Source organism: Aulostomus chinensis, chromosome 3 (assembly GCF_037954235.1).
Source record: "Aulostomus chinensis isolate RoL2024-O1b breed Wild chromosome 3, RoL_Achi_v1.0, whole genome shotgun sequence".
NCBI lineage: Eukaryota > Metazoa > Chordata > Actinopteri > Syngnathiformes > Aulostomidae > Aulostomus > Aulostomus chinensis.
In genome coordinates this window covers 28,505,088-28,524,623 of record NC_141322.1, presented here as the reverse complement: position 1 = coordinate 28,524,623, position 19,536 = coordinate 28,505,088, and the positions used below count along the sequence as shown (strand labels likewise).

General features: G+C 46.3%; 1 protein-coding gene across 5 annotated transcripts; it reads right to left on the bottom strand.

Moving 5' to 3' along the window:
* Positions 1-423: 423 nt before the first annotated feature.
* Positions 424-16,867, bottom strand: st3gal8 (ST3 beta-galactoside alpha-2,3-sialyltransferase 8). Of its 5 annotated transcripts, none has more exons than XM_086200137.1 (10): positions 16,741-16,828; positions 8,130-8,255; positions 6,691-7,065; positions 5,839-5,950; positions 5,616-5,754; positions 4,495-4,688; positions 3,719-3,898; positions 3,501-3,546; positions 3,157-3,276; positions 424-2,843 (listed from the first exon to the last, which is right to left on the bottom strand). In XM_086200137.1, exons 3-10 carry the CDS (start codon positions 6,833-6,835, stop codon positions 2,676-2,678), a joined length of 1,104 nt encoding a protein of 367 aa, XP_086056263.1. In that variant the 5' UTR covers positions 6,836-7,065; positions 8,130-8,255; positions 16,741-16,828; the 3' UTR covers positions 424-2,675. The 5 variants fall into 5 exon arrangements, with proteins under 5 accessions (XP_086056263.1, XP_086056262.1, XP_086056261.1 ...); XM_086200136.1 differs by having other exon boundaries at positions 8,130-8,211; positions 16,618-16,783; XM_086200135.1 differs by lacking the exon at positions 8,130-8,255 and having other exon boundaries at positions 16,741-16,867.
* Positions 16,868-19,536: the final 2,669 nt, after the last annotated feature.

The following is a 19,536-nucleotide window of genomic DNA, read 5'->3' as shown; positions in this document are numbered from 1 at the left end:
CAGCCGTATGGCACATTCGGGCACGCGGGTTAGTCCCCGTTTTATTTCCGCGAGGTTTTAAATCGCAGCAGTGAAAGAAAACCCTTAAAACAAGCAGCAGCTCAAAGTTTGGTACTAAAGCACAACTTCTGATTATTCTGCATCTCATCTGAGAGAAGAGCATCTTCGCCGATGAACGTTTACACGCCAACTACAGAGCAGCTGAGAAGGCGACAGAGCAGCAGCCTCCAGAGCAGGAAGATGCAGCGTGTTGGGTTAGTTGAGGCCAAACCGGGTTCGTCTCTGAAGGCTGCAGCTCAGGTTTATAACTCTCAAAACCGACAATCTTACACACTGTACACCGCGGCCAGCCAGGTGTGTGACAGTCGGTTCTTGAATTCTTTCATTCTACACACAACTTCTTCAACACCTTTTTTTTGGGGGGGGGGGGGCTGATTGGTGTTCCCCGTACGTGCAGTTCATGGCATTGTTGACACGGCAAAGACGAGTTAGGGAGCTGTTGGAGAGAAGTGGCCTTGATGCCGCACAGCTTGAGTGCGACCACTTAGAACCGGTAGAAAGACTTGAGCGGAGGCCTGATCGCACGCCGTGGTCACGTACTGGAAGCCGACTGAGGTATTTACCGGGCGTCTGACTCAGAGTCATTTCACCCCGGCAGGCTGGTCTGAATTTGATCGTGCACGTCCATCCATTTTCTATACCGCTCATCTGTTACGGGTCGCAGGGGCCGGAGCGAGAGGCAGGGTTCACCCTGGACGGGTTGCTAATTTGTCGCAGGGCCATCAGGAGCAATTAGGGGCTCAGTACCTTGCTTAAGGATACTTGGACCCCGGTGACCCTTCTGTTGCTAGACGGTCACTCTACCTCTGAGCCACGCCCCCTCTTTGGATCATGAACCCGCTACCTGCAAATCTACACAAGTCGAGCTGACAAGCCGCCCCTGTAGGGTCCACCACCAAGCACACTTTTGTGATGCCATTAGCAAGAAAACTGAGAATTTCTCTAGTCCTGACTAGCCGTTTAGTTATCAACTGTAGTTCGTAAGACGCTTTTCAAAAAAAAAACAAACAAAAAAATCACAACTGCTGTATTTACTGTCTTATTTTATAATCTAGAGCAAAATATTAAAATATCTTGAGGCTGTTGTAACCCCGGACCTTAATTCAGGTTTTTAGCCGGAATCACAGTGAGTCACGACAAGTTCAGCGCCAACAGGAGCTGAAGTCTACATCAGGGCGAATTCTGCGATGTGAAAAAGTGATAAAATCAATGATAAAATTTATGAAATGTGTCTATGGGGGTACACGCTACATTTCCACTGACCGCTGGCGACTGCGTCAGCGCTCGGATTCGGACCCCAACCCTCTCGGAGTGAAGACGTCCTGAAACCCTCCCCAGTGTAAACAAAGCCACAAACATTCAGACTGTGATTGACAATCAGCAACATTTTCAACATTCACAGTAAAGGTTTGACAGGCCGCCGTCTCCCATAAACAGGAAGTCCAACACGACTCCACCGCCACCTGCTGGACTCTTCAGCCTCTCTTCATCCACTTGGTTGGTTATTTTTGGTCAGAATCATGATTTTTTTTTGTTTTTTTTGTACATTGCACGACATCTTCCGCTCCTCCTTTCACCAGCTGCACTGGTGATGTTAATGATGAGTCACTTGGCAAGTTTTTTTTTCAATAAATTTGCAGTTGAAAGGCGTGCGTGGTCTCCTCCTCTCTGTCACTCCCAGAAGTTTGTGGTGAGGTCACGTCCGTCTTCAGCTTCACGAGCCGAACGGCATCTTTTTGACTTAAGTGGGAAAGACGTTCGCGGCTTGGAATAAACATGACTTATCAATAAACGTTACATGACCTTTAAAGCGTATCAAAGACGAATATAAAGTCTGGACGACATCGTCTGGCAGCCTGCAGTCTCTCATCCCAGAACACGAGGAAACACACAGGCAGAGAACCAAACAAAAGCTCCTTCTGCTAGCTCCATATATGGTCAAGACAGGAAGTATCGACATACTAACAAAACAAAAAAAAAGTAAAAACTTCTGGACAGCAACATCCTCCGGATCAGGACGGTTTAGATTCAATCACAATAAATGGATGGATTATACACATACAACTATATTAAAAACTACATTATAAAACGTGGCTGGACACAGAAGCAATAACATGGCTGCCATTTCTTCTTGAGGGCAAAGTGCTTTGATTAAAAAGAGAGGTTATCCCTAGATCATGTCTGTAAAAACTGGATTAAAAAAGGCATATATAAAAAGTGTGGTTGTTTCCCGCTCAGAGCAAAGGTTGTTGTGGTCGATCCTCGCAGCCGCACACGGCAGGACAGTCAGTTCAAGTCTCCCAAAAAAGTCTGTGGTTGTTCAAGTTGAGCAGGAGGGCTTCTAAAACCTCCTCCTAAGGCTGTCCACAGGTAGTCCAGGCATCCAGAAATGTCTTGGCTCAAAAGTGGCCTCATCCGGCACACGAGGATGTGGACTGAAGGTGGATGTGACGGTCGATGTGCATGTCTGAGTTTGGTACGGTCGAGCTCGCTCACACGTGGCTCTCAACGGTCAGAGCCAGATGAGCTGTAGCTGGTTTGTTGCCTCGTTTAGCAGTTGGTCTTCTGTCTTAAGGTCAGGTCCCGGTCAGCACATCTGGAAGTCAGTGGTCATATCACAGGTGCAAGGTGATCTTCCCCTCCTTGGCGAGCTGCTGGATGACCTGCGATTCAAAGTCGGCGCTGTGGACGCCGGTCTTCTTGAAGGCTCCGGCGTAGCGATTTGCCTCCCAGTAGTGATGCCAGTTCCCTTGTTCGTCGGCGCCGTACCCAAACACGGACACCTGAAGACGGACAGGATGTGAAGCTTTAACGCACTCTGACTCCTGATGATGGAGGACCACTGCAGTTTTACTGTGACGTGTGGGGATTTACTCATGTACGTTCATCTCATACAAATCATTCATGTTTGAAAACTCTTCTTGGTGCTGCATTCAGGGACCCTTTGTCAAAATTGATCAAATACAGAAGTAAAAGAAGGATGAATAAGCCTTTCCCTGACCTCTCAGCTGAATTACTACTGATTTATTATACTTTAAGTTTGACTGGGAGAAGGAAAAAAAAAAAAAAGCATCCTGAGACTCCACCCCCTCCTACCTGGTCGCAGATGTGCATGGCGAAGATGATGGCCAGCATGCCAGTGGAAGGGTATCGACCGTGATGCTCAGTCCAACGGTCATGGACATACTTAAAAAACATTGGATTCACCACCAGAACCTACACACACACACACACACACACACACACACACACACACACACACAGGACGGATTCATCAGAACAAAAACTTTGTCAACAAGAACCAGACTTGCCACACGCAAAATGAAATCTTCCTTGACGTATGTTAAAAAATAAAACCACTTTAAAGCAATTATCTGACACAAAACATAAACCAAGGCAGAAAAACCAAACGGTAACAAGGGTTATACATGACCTCCCACCTTGTCTTTATCAGCTTCCACTCTGTCTTTAACTCTCATGTAGGTCCTGAACACACAGACACAAGCGAATGATTAGTCGAACATGTTCTTAATGTGGTGGTTCCATTTAGGTGTGCATACTGGCTGGCTGGACTGGCTGTGGCACACTAATGGGATGGCACCAGTTTAAATTTGATCGGTGATACCAGTGTTTCTCATTCCAGTGCAATATTTCGTACGTTTTGACGTGGCCGGTGGACAAGGCGCTGGTGAGCCACTCCAGGTCTCTCAGTTTGAAGGGCAGCAGGACCAGGCTCACTCCAGGTGCAACGTCCACTGCACTCTCGGGGTACATGAAGTGGTGCGTGGTCCGATTCCCCACATCTTTCATGAACCCTCTGGTCACGGCCTTGTTCATCCTGAGGCGGAGGTGGGAGAAGAGGGTGAAACGTGTGTAGGTGGGACATAAACGTCACGTTTAAAACTGAGGACAAAAGCTGTGTATGCCGGTAGAATGCAGATTTTCAGTGGCTAAGGTCTCTGATTTTGGTAAGTACCCTAAAAGTGGGGCGGCACAGTGGAGCAGTGGTCAGCACTGTGGCCTCACAGCAAGAAGGTTCTGGGTTTGAGCCCCGGCTGCAGCACGGGGTCTTCCTGTGTGAGTCTGCATGTTCTCCCTGTTCCTGCTGGGTTCTCTCTGGTACTCCAGCTTCCTCTCACAGTCCAAAGACATCAAGAGGGGACCAGGTTAATCCAGACTCTAAATTGACCGTAGGCGTGGCTGGGAGAGCCAATGGTTGTCTGTCTCTATGTGTTGGCCCTGATGGACTGGTGACCCGTCCAGGGTGAACCCTGTCTCTCACCTGAAGGCTGCTGGGATAGGCTCCACCCCCCCGCAATCCTTAACAGGATAAGAGGTAGAAAATGGATGGATGGATGGATGGATGGATAGAGCCTAAAAGTGACTTAAGTAATGAATGTGTGTGTGTGTGTGTGCGTGTGTGTGTGTGTGTACCTGATCACTGAAGCGTGGGAGTCAATCAGTTTTCCATGTCCAGACTGAAGCAGGTTGCCAGAGTTTCCAACCACTGCGCAACCACGGCAACGGGAGGGTACGGGCTTGAAATCGGTGGACGGCGGAGAAATGACCTTAAACATCTCTGACATCACTCCCTCTAGAGTCTGGTCATTACCAGACCGCTGCAGACCCTGTGGAAGAGTGGAGAAAATCACTTTACATATTACAGCGAATTTCTTCAAGGTTGGTTTTCTGTTTAGGTCGATCAAATATGAAGATCAACGACATCCAGTGGTACTGAAACGATGCTTAATGGTCACTCTGTCTGTTTGTTGATGTATTTAGAGTTACAGTGTAAGTACAGCATATTTTAGCACAGAAGAGAATGCAGAGGCAGGTTGACGATGTTAGCACCACCCCCCCCCCCCCCCCGCTTTAATCTACTAATGGCTTTGGCAGCAGGACTTAATCTATAAATGCAGGGAAAAGACTCAGACATTTGTCTCCTCATCCAGGCTGTAGACAGCTTCCAGAGCCTCAAATCTAAGACTCCAGTCTGGATTATCTCCTGAAACATACAGTGCAGAAATGCATACATAGTTGGTCTTTCAATAGAAAATCTTTGTTCCATGATTTAGATAAGAAATCAATTCTTGATGTCAACACATTAAACATCAGCAGGGAAGCTTTTCTCTGTTACTGGGTAACTTCCAGCATGCAGCCTGCAAATCTTTCCTCTCTAAGAACTCACACTTGCTGCTACACCTGCGACCACCAGAACAACTCCAGGCTAGTGCAGAAATCCGTTCAAGATCAAGAAACACCTTTAAAGTTTTCCGTTTTGAGGGTAAATGTTTGACTTGCTGAAGTGCACCAGACCATAGTCCTTATGGAGGATCAAAGCTGCCTGAATCACAAACAGGTTTATATGAAAAATCGACCGGATGACACATTTTTGATGACCCAGTGTTGCTCGGTTGATGATGAATTAACTAATTTATCTATGTATTATTGATATTGGCAGTGTCAATCCTGCACGGCAGCAGTGGTAATTTTAATCCGCGCTAACGCTGGGAACGACACTGCCCAATTCGAAAATGTACCATTCGTTTTCTTACCAGCCACCATTTGAGGTCATTCGGGTCAAAGTTGTTGTTGGTGTCTTGGAGGACAGGCTGCTGTTGGGGGACATAGCGACTGCTGAACCAGTCTGACCCCTTCAGATCTGATATACAGGACTCAGAACATCCACAGGGCCTGAAGGAGGACCACACAGATGGGTCAGATGATTACAGAACAGGGCATCATGGGATGCAGAGTCCAGGACCTCCTTCATGATACCTTGAGTCACCTTTGGAGTTCTTCACGGGCCTCTCACTCGCCTCAGACTTATTGGCGATGGGGAGAGCAAGGGAGCTGGAGGGGGCAGCAAGGAGCACTGTGGGTTCAACCACTACAAATAAACAGACAGGGAGTTAGAGAGAAATGCACCATGGGAGGGTCGGCTTATTCTCTCCTGCTGCCAAAAAAACCCTCCACACCGCCTAAGAGGAAAATATTCTGGGTATTAGTGTCAGAAGCATTGTTTGCCAACTACTGCACCAGTGCAGTACTTTGCTCGTATATCAGGTTCAACGGTGACGGCGTCCCTTCAGGACGGCTCTGATTCCAGAGGTACATTTCCCATTCGAGTCCTCCGCTTACATTTTGGCAAATTCAAGCGAGCAGATGAAGAGTAACCATAATAAATTTAGTTCGGCTCGAAAAGAAAACAGAATCTCATGAGTTCTAGAACTACTCACCCTATCACCCTGGGATATTTCCAACCCAACGAGTTTAAAAAAAAAAAAAATCCCATGGATAAATGACCGTTTTGTTGTTGCTACTTCACACTGACGTCAGAAAACACAGCACCACAAGACCAGTAAACGTTCCATGGAGACAGCGCGCTCCACCAGTCAGAGAAGTACATAATCTGTTGAAATAGTTGCAGATTGATTTTCTCCCAGTAACTGATTCATTGATCCTCTTTGTAGCTCTAAACTAGTGCAACTGGTATTTTTACTTCTGCCACTTCAATCAAAAAGTCAGGTAAATCGTGAAAAACTTCAATGTAAAAAAAACTAGGTTTATTTATTGCAGTTTTCTTGCCGTACTTCTAAAACCCAGGAATGACGTCATCACCCAAGTTACCTGTGTCCCCTCCGCCCTCCTCTCTCAGGGGTGTGGCCAACGACAGAGAGGGGAAGTATTTCCCCTGGATGCTCTGACTGGCAAGCATGAGGAAGAGGATGGCAGCGATCACCACCAGAACACACAGCTTCTTTTTTGGCAACATGGCTGGACATGGGATGAGGCAGCAGGGGGCGGGGGTCTTGAGCTGTCAATCAAGCAGCCAGTCTGCTATGTCAGCATAGCTGGAGTGTTTCATCTGTTGTCATCTGGTCATTTCTCTCCCATCTGACACGCCTCCTCTCAGTTTCATCTCCATGAAGCCTGACTTGACTGTGGGAGCTTCCTGGACTTCCTGTCCTCGGTGCAACGCCGCTGTCCTATTGGTGGAGGAACCTGGGTCAAGACAGGAAGATACAAAGACATTCGCATCATCATAAATAACTCTGGTTAAAATTTTACAATGCAGTAGGCACATAACATTAAAGTCAAGTCAAGACAATTTTATTTGTACGGCGCCAAATCCCAACAAGTTCTCTCATGACTCTTTCCAAGTAGAGCAGGTCCAGTTCCTCACCCCTTTAATGGACCTACACCCAACAATTCTCCATCAGCAAGCACATCCTGCAGCAGCAGACACAGGACTCAGTTACACTCGTGCGCGCCTGTAAAGTCCCACAAAACATCCCGCATTTGGCACAACTGACCTCCATACTCGTTGATCTATACTGTAAGTGATGACGCGCTGGGCTGTCCTGAAGCCAGTTTCATGAAGCTCGTTATATAACAAACTTAATCACTGGACCCGGGGAATCAGGCCAGCCTAAAAACAAGCCATGGCTTGACAAGTGAGTGACTCCCCATTGTTGGAACATGTGAGCAGGGTTTGCTCAGCTGTTGTCTTGTCAGAGGTGCAGCAGAAGGGTTAAATTAAAAGGGAGGCTGAAAACATGGCTTCAGCTGGGGTTTTTTTTCTTCTTCTTTTTCTGAATGATTCAGGATGCCGAGACTTCAGGACACTTGGATTACCTCAGATGAGCAGCGCCAAGGAAACTCCAGCAGTGTTTTGTGGAATTAAAAAACAGCTTCACCCAACCTTCCATTAGCATGACGGTGAGCAGACGATGACAACATTCTCATTAAGGGCCAACTCTCCCTTTAACGAACAGAAAAGACACTGAGAGTTGAAGTAACGGAGGGTGCAGGGAGACGGCGCCAGCTGGTGCTTCCTCTTCACTTTCCCTGCGGCGTCACGTGCAAAGACAACCTCACATAACCTCTGACAGAATGAAGAGCTCATTTTCATAACTTGATGAAGTTCTGTGGAGTTTCTGTTAACACACCCAGGGGATGACATTACCCTTCGCATACAGCTAAGTGAGCTGATAAACTGCTAGCGGCGTCTATTTGCATACGCAGGTTTAACTAAGCTTGCTAAGTCCTGCTTTTATTGATTTTACCTTAAGACGTGCTTGCAGAGTAAAGTCAGGTCTGAATATTTCTTCTTTTTCTCTTTAGACACAGGCAACACTCTTTGCAATACTGGAAAATGGAAAGATAAATCTGACCACGGGAACACATCTGACCTGAGGACACACACAGCGTGACAACAGCATGCAGTACATCAGAAGAACGAGGAAACCATAAAATCCTGCATCAGCAGTAATAAGGTGACTGACATGTTGTTGATGATGACATCACTACTGCCCGTGACGCCTATGACATCGTGAACAAAAACAAACATGGGGGGAGAGTGTATGTGTGTGAGTGTGTATGTGGGGGGGGGGGGGTGGGGGCGGTGGTGGTTAAGTTTTGCTGATTAATGGTGTCACCCTCTTCCTCCCGCTCCCGGGCCTTCCTCCAGCAGGAACGTCTCGCTGTAGACAAACACGTCTCCTGAATACCAATCAGATCTGGATCCTGTTCAGCTTCTCCTGTTTCAATTCCCCCTCACCTTCTGTCTGCTTCACAGTCTCTCTGTCTCTCTCTCTCTCTCTCTCGTGTGTCTGTACTAGTACAGCTATCGTTAGTTGTTTCTCAATCCCACAGTTTCAATAAGGGCTAAATTCTAGGCTTCAGGTTAGACTGAATCAGAGATCTAGACAAGGATATTTTCCCCTCAGAGGTTTGTTTGCCTTTCAGATTTTCCCATAAAGACCCCCCCCCCCCCCCGCATGTACTGTTTGTGACTCCAGAAGTCAGAAAATGTCTGCCACATATTTTTTTTAGGTTGAGGCTAACGAAGTCTGGTAAATGGACTCAGTTTTATAGAGCGCTTTTCTACCTTAGCCGCACTCAAAGCGCCTTACAGTGTCGTCTCATTCACCCGTTCACACACACACACATTCACACACTGATGGTGGAGGCTGCCATGCAAGGCGCCAACCTGCTCATCAGGAGCATGTATGGGTCCAGTATCTTGCTCAAGATAAAAAAAATCAGTTTAAAGCTTAGACCACAGTAGAAAATCGACTATTTTCAGCTGTCGTTTCCTTTGAACTGTCAGCAGATGAAGGAGAAACAATCCGAACGACGTCTCGGCCGTTCTCACAAGACTTCCCTCAGTACTGAGCGAATACGAGTCTTACATTAGTTAATGAGCAACCTCGTGTCATTTACTCACACTAAACCAATGAATGGCTGAGAATGAACACTTTCCTACTGAATATGTGACAGTGCCATTGGTCCAACATTCAGAAAAATTAAAAAAACAGAACAAAACAAAACAACTGCTGCAGCTGCGACTGTGTGCGTGCGTCAGTGTGACTACACAACTGCTCAGCTGTTTGTGGCTCGGGCTCATGTGGCTTGCTGGCGAGGAAGCAGGATACGCATCGTCCGTCTTCCGTCAGTGTTTTGGTTCTCATCCCTGGTCCTCTGCTGGACTGCTGCTCACAGCTCTAATTTACAACCTTGAACAGAATGTGTGTTCACTTAAGTGAACAAGTAAAAAAAAAAATTCATGTGTGGCCGTGAATGAATGATTCAGCAGGAAGAGCGGCCTTGTTTTACAGCACTGTTGTTGGGGGACTTATCAGATGAGCAGACTTTTTGTAGCCCTCATCTTGTATTGTATTCTCCTCCTGTGTCTTTTACACACAATCTCAAGTTAAATTCAGGAATTTGGGGAATTTTTAACTTTTTCTTTGCAGAGGAGTTGGAAACGTTCCGAGGGAATAGGCAAGAATTTAACTAGCAAATATAACTTTTTTCGCGGGGGGGGGGGGTGTTCAAATAATTCTTTTCTTTCCGTCTTTTTTTTGCTCTCTTTCTTTCTTCTTCTTAAAAGAATGCACTATCTGAGACTTGCGTTACAACTGTTTGAATCACATCTGTGAGTAACCAGACAGCATGTTGATGTGGATGTCCATGTCTGACAAGGCAAAATGCAGCTGGTATGAATCATCCAAACATTTCCACCATTTCATTTCCATGGAACGTTTCCAACACCTAATATGCCCTGAATTTCGCAACCTTACATGTGAATGAGGACAAAATGATACACCCCTGTAACAGAGAGAGAGGGAGGGAGACAGAGGGAGGGAGCGGAGGGAGAGGGGGCCAGAGGCACAGAGACAAAAATGTATTTGTTGAATGAAAAAGACTTGATCCCACTGTAAACACAGACAGCATTCATGATACCACACTACCTGTGAGGGCTGAGGAGGGGCAAGACTAAGAAGAAAGAATAAAGAGACATTAATAAACACACACATTCTTATTGAAGCTAACTTTCTCCTCCCCAGGTGGGATGTGGGGGGGGGGGGGGGGGGTGCGCACAGGGCTCTGATACGGGGCTAAGCTCCAGGATTAGCATCTGTATTAGCATGTCGGGGCAGAGCTGGACTGTGTGCCATGTTGACTGTGCAAACTTTGTCCTGGTACCAAAGGGCTCAGAACTCACTGATCAGGTGGAGACTTGGGACTTTAAGCCAAGAATCACTGAAGGGAGGATTTACAGAAGGGATTATTACAGCGGCTCGTTCCCCTGCTCGGTCAGTCTGAACAGGGTCGGGGGAACGTTTTGGACAGAGAGGGGTTAATGACCCAGAGTCCCAGTGTCTGTATGTTATTTTAGGAGTTTTAAGGAGGGGGCTGGGGATGACAAGGTTAAAGGTCACATGGTTTCCTGTGCTGACAAAACCATGTGACAGCGCTCTTTCCTCTCTCTGTCTGTGACATCTGGTGGGTGCTAGAATGGAAAGCAGCTGCTCCGCTGATGGAGACACGCAGAGAACGAACCCCACCAAAGAGGAAGAACGGTGTCGGATCTCACACAGAGGATGAGGCAAAAACTGTTGTATGGAAACGGATCGAATGTTGGCGATCGGTTTTAGTTGGCTTTGTTGAAAACTACTTTTACAAAACATTTGATCATCAAATGATCCTTCCTGTTTCCTCACGTCAAACACAAACACTGTTTTGAAATCCCTCCAACTTCGTTTTCTTTCTTGTGGCCCATGTTGCTGGTTTTCATCTTATTTGAATGTTGGGTTCTAATGTCAGTGTTGGTATTCATTTCCTTTCATTCTGTGCCCTGATTCCTGGAACCGTCACCCTGCTTTGTGTGCATTTTGCAACTTGTTACATTTTGTTCAGTTCCGTTCTAGAGCTGTTCTTCACGGTGGCAGACACACACACACACACACACACACACACTCACACACATACACACGTGCGTGCAGCAGTGCAGCTGCTGGACACTCTGCGGTGTGTGCAGGTGCATCAACAGGTCTGCTCGTAGATTTAAAGAAAGAGAAACAAAAAAAAAAAACAGCAAGAGCGAGACTTCCACCAGCGTCAACAAGTGAGAAGTGTGTGTGTGTGTGTGTCTTTGATGGCGAGCGTTTCTGAGCTCAAACTCCAGCATCAAATACTACGGTACTCACAGCGAAGCGGGTTTTGCCCCACAGTACTAAGAGGTCCAGGCTCACTTAAGGTGGTCTGACCTTTGAGTTGTACCATCTATTCTCATTTTGCTGACAAGGCGAGCCTCGAGAGACAGACGGTGTGTGTGTGTGTGTGTGTGTGTGCGTGCGCGCGCGCGCAGCAAGACTTTATCTTTGTTTCATTACACATAAACTAAACATGAATTCTTTCTGTCAGTTTGTTGCTCTAAACCACAAAGCAGCAGCACATCATTATGTAGGTTTAACTTTGTAGCCGATAAGAAAAAAATAATAAGCAGAAGTAGAGAAGTAGTCGTAGCAGTAACGCCTTTCGCCATTTCCTGAGCTGGCCTGCTGGCAGGCAGTGCAGGATTTAGTGCCTCCATATAAAACTGATGAGTAACCGAGTCATTTAATAATGTTGACTTAACTACATGGTGTGAAGAAGAGTGAAGGGGAGATGTGAACACGCGCTCAGGCTCGGCAGACGGACCCTCGGCCCAGGACTGTCAGGAAGAGCAAAGACAGCGTCACCACGGCACAGCGGCTGCTGCAATCCAGCAACAGTGCCTCCAGTACTCCCAAAGACACGTCACGAGTGCTGACTTTGATAAGAAAAACAAACCCCGTGAATCCAAAACAGAGGAAGATTTGTGTGGTAGCGTTACAGCGGAGCTTTTTAGCTCCCACTCGGTCAGGTATTAACCGCGCCTACAGACGCGGGACGATTTAGTGTTCTGAATAAACTGTGTGAAAGTTCTAGTGAGAGGTTTTTGCTCCTTCACCGGTGCAGAGAACAGGCTGGAATGGAGAGAGGTACTGGGTCTGACACAAACATTTCCACGAGGGCCAAACAGAAAGAGAACATTGTTATTTCTTACAAGAGGCACTGAACATAAACAGGATGCAAACTGTGTTGAACTCCTGCTCTTCACTTCCAGTTCTATTACAATCGGAAGGTATTAACGCATGTTCAGAGACTCGCGATAGCTTCACATCAAGCTCATAAAAATTTAGAAGAGCCATTGTGTGGAACATCGTCCTCCTGGTCTAAATGTCTCCTCTGTATACAAGGCCAGTTCCTTGGTGCTCGTTTCAGGTTCAATGAATTGAGGCTCTTAAGGGCGCCACATGTTAAAAAGCTTGTAAAGACCGCTGGAGCTGCAGCGCGACTCTGGGCCGCAGGAACACCAGTGAGCTGAGGCAGCGAGGCCTGCAACAATCTGTTCCTGCAGCTCCGATTTAGAATCGGGCCTCTATAATTACAACTGTGGCAAAACCGAGATTTGACTCAGACCTGACAACCTGTGTCAGTCTGTCTGGGGCTCTACTGGTCAGCCGCCATACATGTTTACAGCACACACAGCCTGGTTCAAACCAGACCTCTAATTAGAACGTAGCACGGACTGACATGCAGAGGTGGGGGATACGGAGTTAAAATGGTCTGTGCTGGACAAGTTCTATAAAAACGTAGGGCCGGCTGATATGGCCTAAAAAAAAAAAGTTTTGGTTTTGTTTGTTTTTTACAACAAATCCGATTCACGATTTAAATCGATCCACCACCCCCCCCCCCCCATAAAATTAGTTTGCAGATGACAAAGAAATTGTTGAATTGCACTGAAGGCTGGGCCTCCCATCGTCTTTCAGAACTTTGATCATGTTGATCGTACAGGCGAGTGGATCCTCAGCAAGATTCCATGAGCTCAGAATCGTCTTTTAGCCTCTGTGTCATCGGAAAAGTAAGCGGTTTGGAGGCGGGCGCTTCTCAGAGTCCAGCTGTCGCGAATGAAACGCTCCGTTCAACTTAGGTAGGGCTGCATGGCTCTGCTGCACCACACATCGGTTGTTGCGGAGTAGAAGGACACGCCTTCCAGCTCCGCGGCGATCCTTTGGCGTGTACATACAGCTGAGGCAAGGCAACCAGGTAGCTCGTACCTGGGGTCACAAAAATTTCAGCAGGTGAGTCAATCCCAGCTTTTCCATGGTGTATATGGACACCGTATCTTTTGCAATACACACTGCAACTGCATCCGTGACCGCTTTCCACCGGGCCCCTTTCTTATCGCACGGGATACAGTTAGAGCCAGCCAGTTAGAAATGTTTCCAAGACGCTTGGTTGTCTTCTGGTGGTGGTGCTTGGGCTGCTGCAGTCCCGTTCTTTTTGTCGGGAGCAACACCTCTCTCACTCTGCAGCACGCCTCCGTTTGAGGCGCTGCAGTAAATTGGTAGCACTGCTACCTTTGCTAGCAACAGCCTTTAAACAGCCGTTGCAGCGAGGGGCTGCTTGTTCCGTGTCCGACGCCACAAACCCGCACCGGTTCCAAATAACTTAAGATACTTTGTCTTTTGTTGGGAATGAAATCTTCGCCACTCACCGCCATGTTGTTTGTATGTCACGCACACGGGGAGCACGCACTCTGAACTACAGGAGCCCAACAGGGGGGGAGCGTTGGTGGCGGCAGTTGAAAAATCGATTTTCCTTTAAATCAAATCGACTTTAAGTTCAAATTTGAATTCATTGATAAATCAATCTGGGTTCAGCCATGACCTCCTTTTTACGATTTGATATCATTTTATTGATGATATCACTCGCTGTGCAGTGACTGATCCGTGAACTGAAAGCTGGATCAACACAAAGTTCCGCGAGGATCCGCCTCAGGCCTCTGCACGCGTCAACATCAAAAAGTCCTGTTTTCGCAATGTAGAACGGCTCCACCACAAACCGCCAACCACAGCAGCTCCCCTGGCCGCTCGTGCTACGCCCACCTTTGGTGAAAACAGGTAATGTTGGAGTGTAATGTTCCTGACCCACATATAAACAAACACAACCCCCCCCCCCCCCGCCCACACACACACCCATGGTCGGGGGACAATATCACAGCAGCAGACAAATAACGGCATACAAAAGTGAAGACATACCAGGTACTACAACAGGAGCATTGTACTTCAGCAAGTAAGTACACATGTGGACTCCAACAGACTGAAGAATATCATGGAAATGTTTGAAGAGAAGAAAGAGCTACGGTAGCACAGCAGGCTGGGATCTTATCAGTAAATCAATACATTCTTACCTCCACACAGAGCACAAGAGAAAGTGCTACAAAGGCAGACAAGCTAAGCTAACAAAAGCTAAGTATCACAGGAAACTACAAAGGAGCATATACACATATATACATATATATATATATATATACACACATATATATATACACATATATACACACATATATATATACACATATATACACACATATATATACACATATATATATACATATATATATGTGTATATATATACACATGTATATATACGTGTATATATATACACATGTATATATATGTGTATATGCTCCTTTGTAGTATATGTTTAGTGTTTGTTATATATATATATATATATATATATATATATATATATATATATATATATATATATATATATATATATGTGTATATATATACATACACACTCCAGGAAAATAACAGAAGGCTACTGAGACACTGAGCCTAATTACAGGAATACTATAACATATAATGATACAGTACTATAAACAAATCCGGCTGTGGAGAACAAACACACTAGAAATACTACAGGAGTAACACACATGGTTGTACACAACACTGGAGGAAAATTCTAGAAACAAAACTGGAGGCAGGAATGCAAGGAAGTCAAAATAAAGGCCCCAGAATCCCACCTGGCCGGGCATCAAAAGAGACAACCGACTCAAGCCAGGACAATGAAGAGCCGCCGAGTACAATAAACATACATTAAGTACACGGCATGGATATTTGCGATATTTGCATATATTACAGGTGTAATACTGAAACAAGGGGGGTGCAACAGATTAGCAAGTCCACGGCTCAGTGCGTTCTGCTGGTTTTGCGCCACGGTTTCAGTCTCAGCTGGGTTTCATTTGTATATTCAGGAGGAGAAAAACATCCCCATCAGTGGCAGACGGCTAAACACAACGCACACAGTCGGGAATAGTAGCAGACGCAGTAATGTTCTATAAATAATGACAATAAAACAACAAGTGCACCAGGGGAAAAAAAAAAATTGTCCCCACAAGAACACATGTAAAAATTTACTGCCTTTTTTAGGGTCATTTATGACCAAATTAAGTTGAGTTTTGTTTCTGTGGGACCTGAGAAAGAAGCACTCGGACACTTTGAGCTCTGGAAAAAAATAATTAAAAAAAACAACTACAATAAACAAGAGATTTAATAATAATAGTAATAATAATAAAACATCTCACCTATGAATTGTGAATGAGATTTAATAACTGAGGTTAACTGATGGTGAGAATAATTGAAGTTATTTAAGTTTGTGGCACCGGCGGAGTCAAAGACTTCCAGCAGACACTCAGAGGAAACACTGCAGCACCTCAGGCCCTTCGTGGGCTTCCAGTTAGCAAAATAAACTGAAATAAGGGCGTAACAGGAACTTTTATTAGAGCTCCAATCAAGCCAACCATGTTCCAGAGCCACCCTGTTGAAGTGCTGTGTGAATAATGAGGAGAAAGCGAGAGGTGACACGACAGAGCAGGCAAGACTACCCCCGTGGACAGCACTTCGGCTTTTTGGGGATTCTTTTTGTTTTTTTTTTCCTGCTGGAGAAACACAGTGCCAGGTGCTATAGGAAACTATGACGAGTTCAAGATGAGTCAAGATTAACTGAAAACGTACACACACACACACACACACACACACACACACACACACACACACACACACACACACACACACAACCGCTAGCGTTCACGTGGGAGTTCAGCGTCTCCGTTGGTTACCGTCCTCTTAATAACACCACAACCTTTATAACGGAATATCACATGGAGGAGAGAGGTAGAGAGCTAAAGTGACGAGTTACCCTTTCACACCCCCACCCTACACCAGCTTTCAACCTCCTACACCCCCGTCTGACCCCCCCCCCTTCTCATCTATCTTGTTTTTTTTTCTAAAAGTCCACAAAAAAAAACAAAAGTAAAGAAGATGGAGAACAACCGGCAGCAAAAAAAAAAAAAAAAAAGTTGGAGGAAAGTTTTCTAAAGTTTCCACTTACAGTTCCCCACCGAGGCCCCCCACACGCGAGCAGGACCCGGGTCCTGGCGCACACACACCGCCCCGTCAACCCACGCCCGGTAAAGACCACCGGGATCAGTCCTGAGCAGTCGGGAGGACTCACATGAAGGGCAGCCGCCGGATGGTTCGTCTTCTCCTCTCCTGAATCGTAGCAGAGCTCGCCGCAAGACGATGAGGAGCGTCGAAGCCCCGCCCCTCACCCGCTCCACCCTCGGGTGGGGGGGGGGGGGCGGGGCTAGTAACGGGGGCGCAGAAACACGGAGAGGGGACGTTTTCTATTTAAAGAAGCAGTGTGCGGTTTAAAGTCGGTTGCAAAGCCGTTTTGAGTGTACCAGTGACGACAAAACAATTTTCTCGCTCGCATTTCTCATCCTGTGCTTTTATTTTGAAGAGCATGCATCTTAATAAGCCCCTACGACATCGGCGGTCTAGAGGTCTTAAAAGTTTAATAGATTTATTAGAAAATGCTCAACAACCCTGAGGGGAAATATGGGGGAGTGGAACATGTACACACAGAATTCAAACATTTACTATGAAGCCAAGCTTTAGTGTGCATTATTATCATTATTATTATTATTATTATTATTATTATTATTGAGAGGGGCTGATAATTGCCAGTACTGAAAGGTAAAGCCTCCTCATGCACTGTCACCTGCTGGTCATTCTGGTTCACCGCCATAACGGTTGTGTTTGGTTTTTTTTTGGATGATGTTGCACCTCTATCTCATTTCTACATTGCACTGTTTTTTGTTTTTTTTTTATCAATACATTTTAATGGTTGAACATTTTCCAAAAACATGGGTCACGATCAATTCTGGCGGTTCCCGAGGCCGGAGCAGCTGATTCAGAGGGAACTTTTGGCCGGACTTCTACACAGTATTCACATTTATATCCACGAATGTTCACCTCAAACTCATTCTGTCGCGTCCCCCCCCCTCCCCCCCCCTCGTGTGTCATCTCTCTGAGTCGCGCTCCGCTCTGTTTTCGCAACAGTTTTACTTTGCTCACACAACTCAGTGTGTTGCTGAGGGCAGCTGCGGCGAGTAGCCGGCGGGGTCGCAGTGTCTCATGATTGACCAGGCCACTGATCGCTAGCCGTTAGCTTGGACGTCGCTGTTGTGCGACAGTTTAGCACTTAAACACTGAATTAGATTGTGAAATAATAAATTCAACTACTGTTTAATGTCACGCATAAATAAATCCATACCTTTTTGACAGTCTATGATTTGCTAAATTCTTAGTTCCTAATGGTGGCTCTCCGCTTTTGGAAAAGTGGAGGTCATGGCGGGAAGAGGCAGGAATGGATCTTGATGTGCCACCACAGAGCCCCGTGTTGTCATCTTCCTCTGGAGTTCCTTTTTCTGTGTTTTAAAACGTCACTGAAAGGTTTTGCTGAAGACCTTTTTTTTTTAGTCTCCAAGGTGCCCCGTGCAACCGCGTCAGGTCTGAACCCAACCGCAGACCAGCAGGGCTGACATAAAAAAACCAAGCCTCATCAACGCCAGTCTTCTGTTTCCCAGCATCGCCGTCCACAGGCTCTCCAGAGGGGGACACTTTATCACATCAACTCCCACTCCAGGACTGCGGCCGCCAGCGTGACGCATCGTTTAGGGTTTTGTTTTCCTTTAAAAAAAAAAGACCTTTTTTATTTATTTATTATTTTTGAACCATAAAATGACACTGAGCGTGTGAACCTCTCCTGGCTTACCTGTCACGTTGGCCTTTTTTGTGGTGCCGGACGGAAGGGATTAAGTTATGAATGTGATTCTTCTGTGCATGTTTAAAGCCTCCAAGTGTTTAACTGATCCCAACAGAGGTCCTCTGTCTCTGAGACCCGCCCACGGCAGCGAGACCAAGATTCACTCAGCCCACTTAGAAGACAGGAAGAACAGAAGGAGACTGTAATATTTGTGTTGTTGCTCTGCGCCGCGCTGATATGTGCTCTGGGAAGCGGCCCACGGGCGAGACATGTCAGAGTTGATCTGATAGTGACATCGGCAGACCGTCGGGGAGCATAAAGACACGTGATTGGTGGGTTTAGTCAACATGAGAGGCAGCGTTAGGAAGGACCTCTCCACTCCCTGAAACAAGCAGGAGACATTCAACATCGCGGAGACATTTTGACGCGGTGGTTGATGCACAAACTTTCCTTTGTGCGTCTTTAATCCTTTTAATTAAGGTCCAACAGTTTGGCAAGAAGCTTCGGTTTTGGGGCGGTGCAGGTGGTCTTGAGGCTGACCAGGTCAAAAGGTCAAACCTGTACACCAGTGTCTGATATCCAGTAAGTAAAAATGGTGCAGCACTGCCAAAATCCCCTCACATGTCCACGCTCTCCTGCTGGTTATACTGCAGCTCCAAGTGTGGAGAGACGTGTGCTCTGGTTTAAGATACTGGTACCTCCCTGTCTGTGCATCAGCCGAACATTAAAACTTTACAAAAAAAACAACAACAGAGTTTACAAACTCTCAAGCACCTGGTTTGGTAAAAATCTACGTCTCATTCATCCAACCAAATGCTCAGTGGTCCACAACCGCTTGGATCTGAGCTGAAAACAAGCAAACCCTCGGGTTTGTAGTTGTTGCGCAGGCCTCCCACTGGTCTGGGTTCTCAAGGGGTTTTCATGGAAACCTGGTTTGAGCATCTTTTCTGTTGACCTACTGAGCAAGGAGCGGTGTGGGTTCTGATGTGTCCCCTTCACAAAGGGCCTTTTAAAGAATCTTCCCCACATATTGAGCAGGAGAAAGGTTTCCCTACCGTGTGGATTGTCAGGTGTCTTAACAAGGATTCCATTTGGGAGAATCTTCTCCCGCACACTGAGCAGGGGACAGGTTTCTCAGTGCCAGCGTGCCAGTGGGCCTTCTCATGTATGTGTTAAAATAACATACACATCCAAAACTTT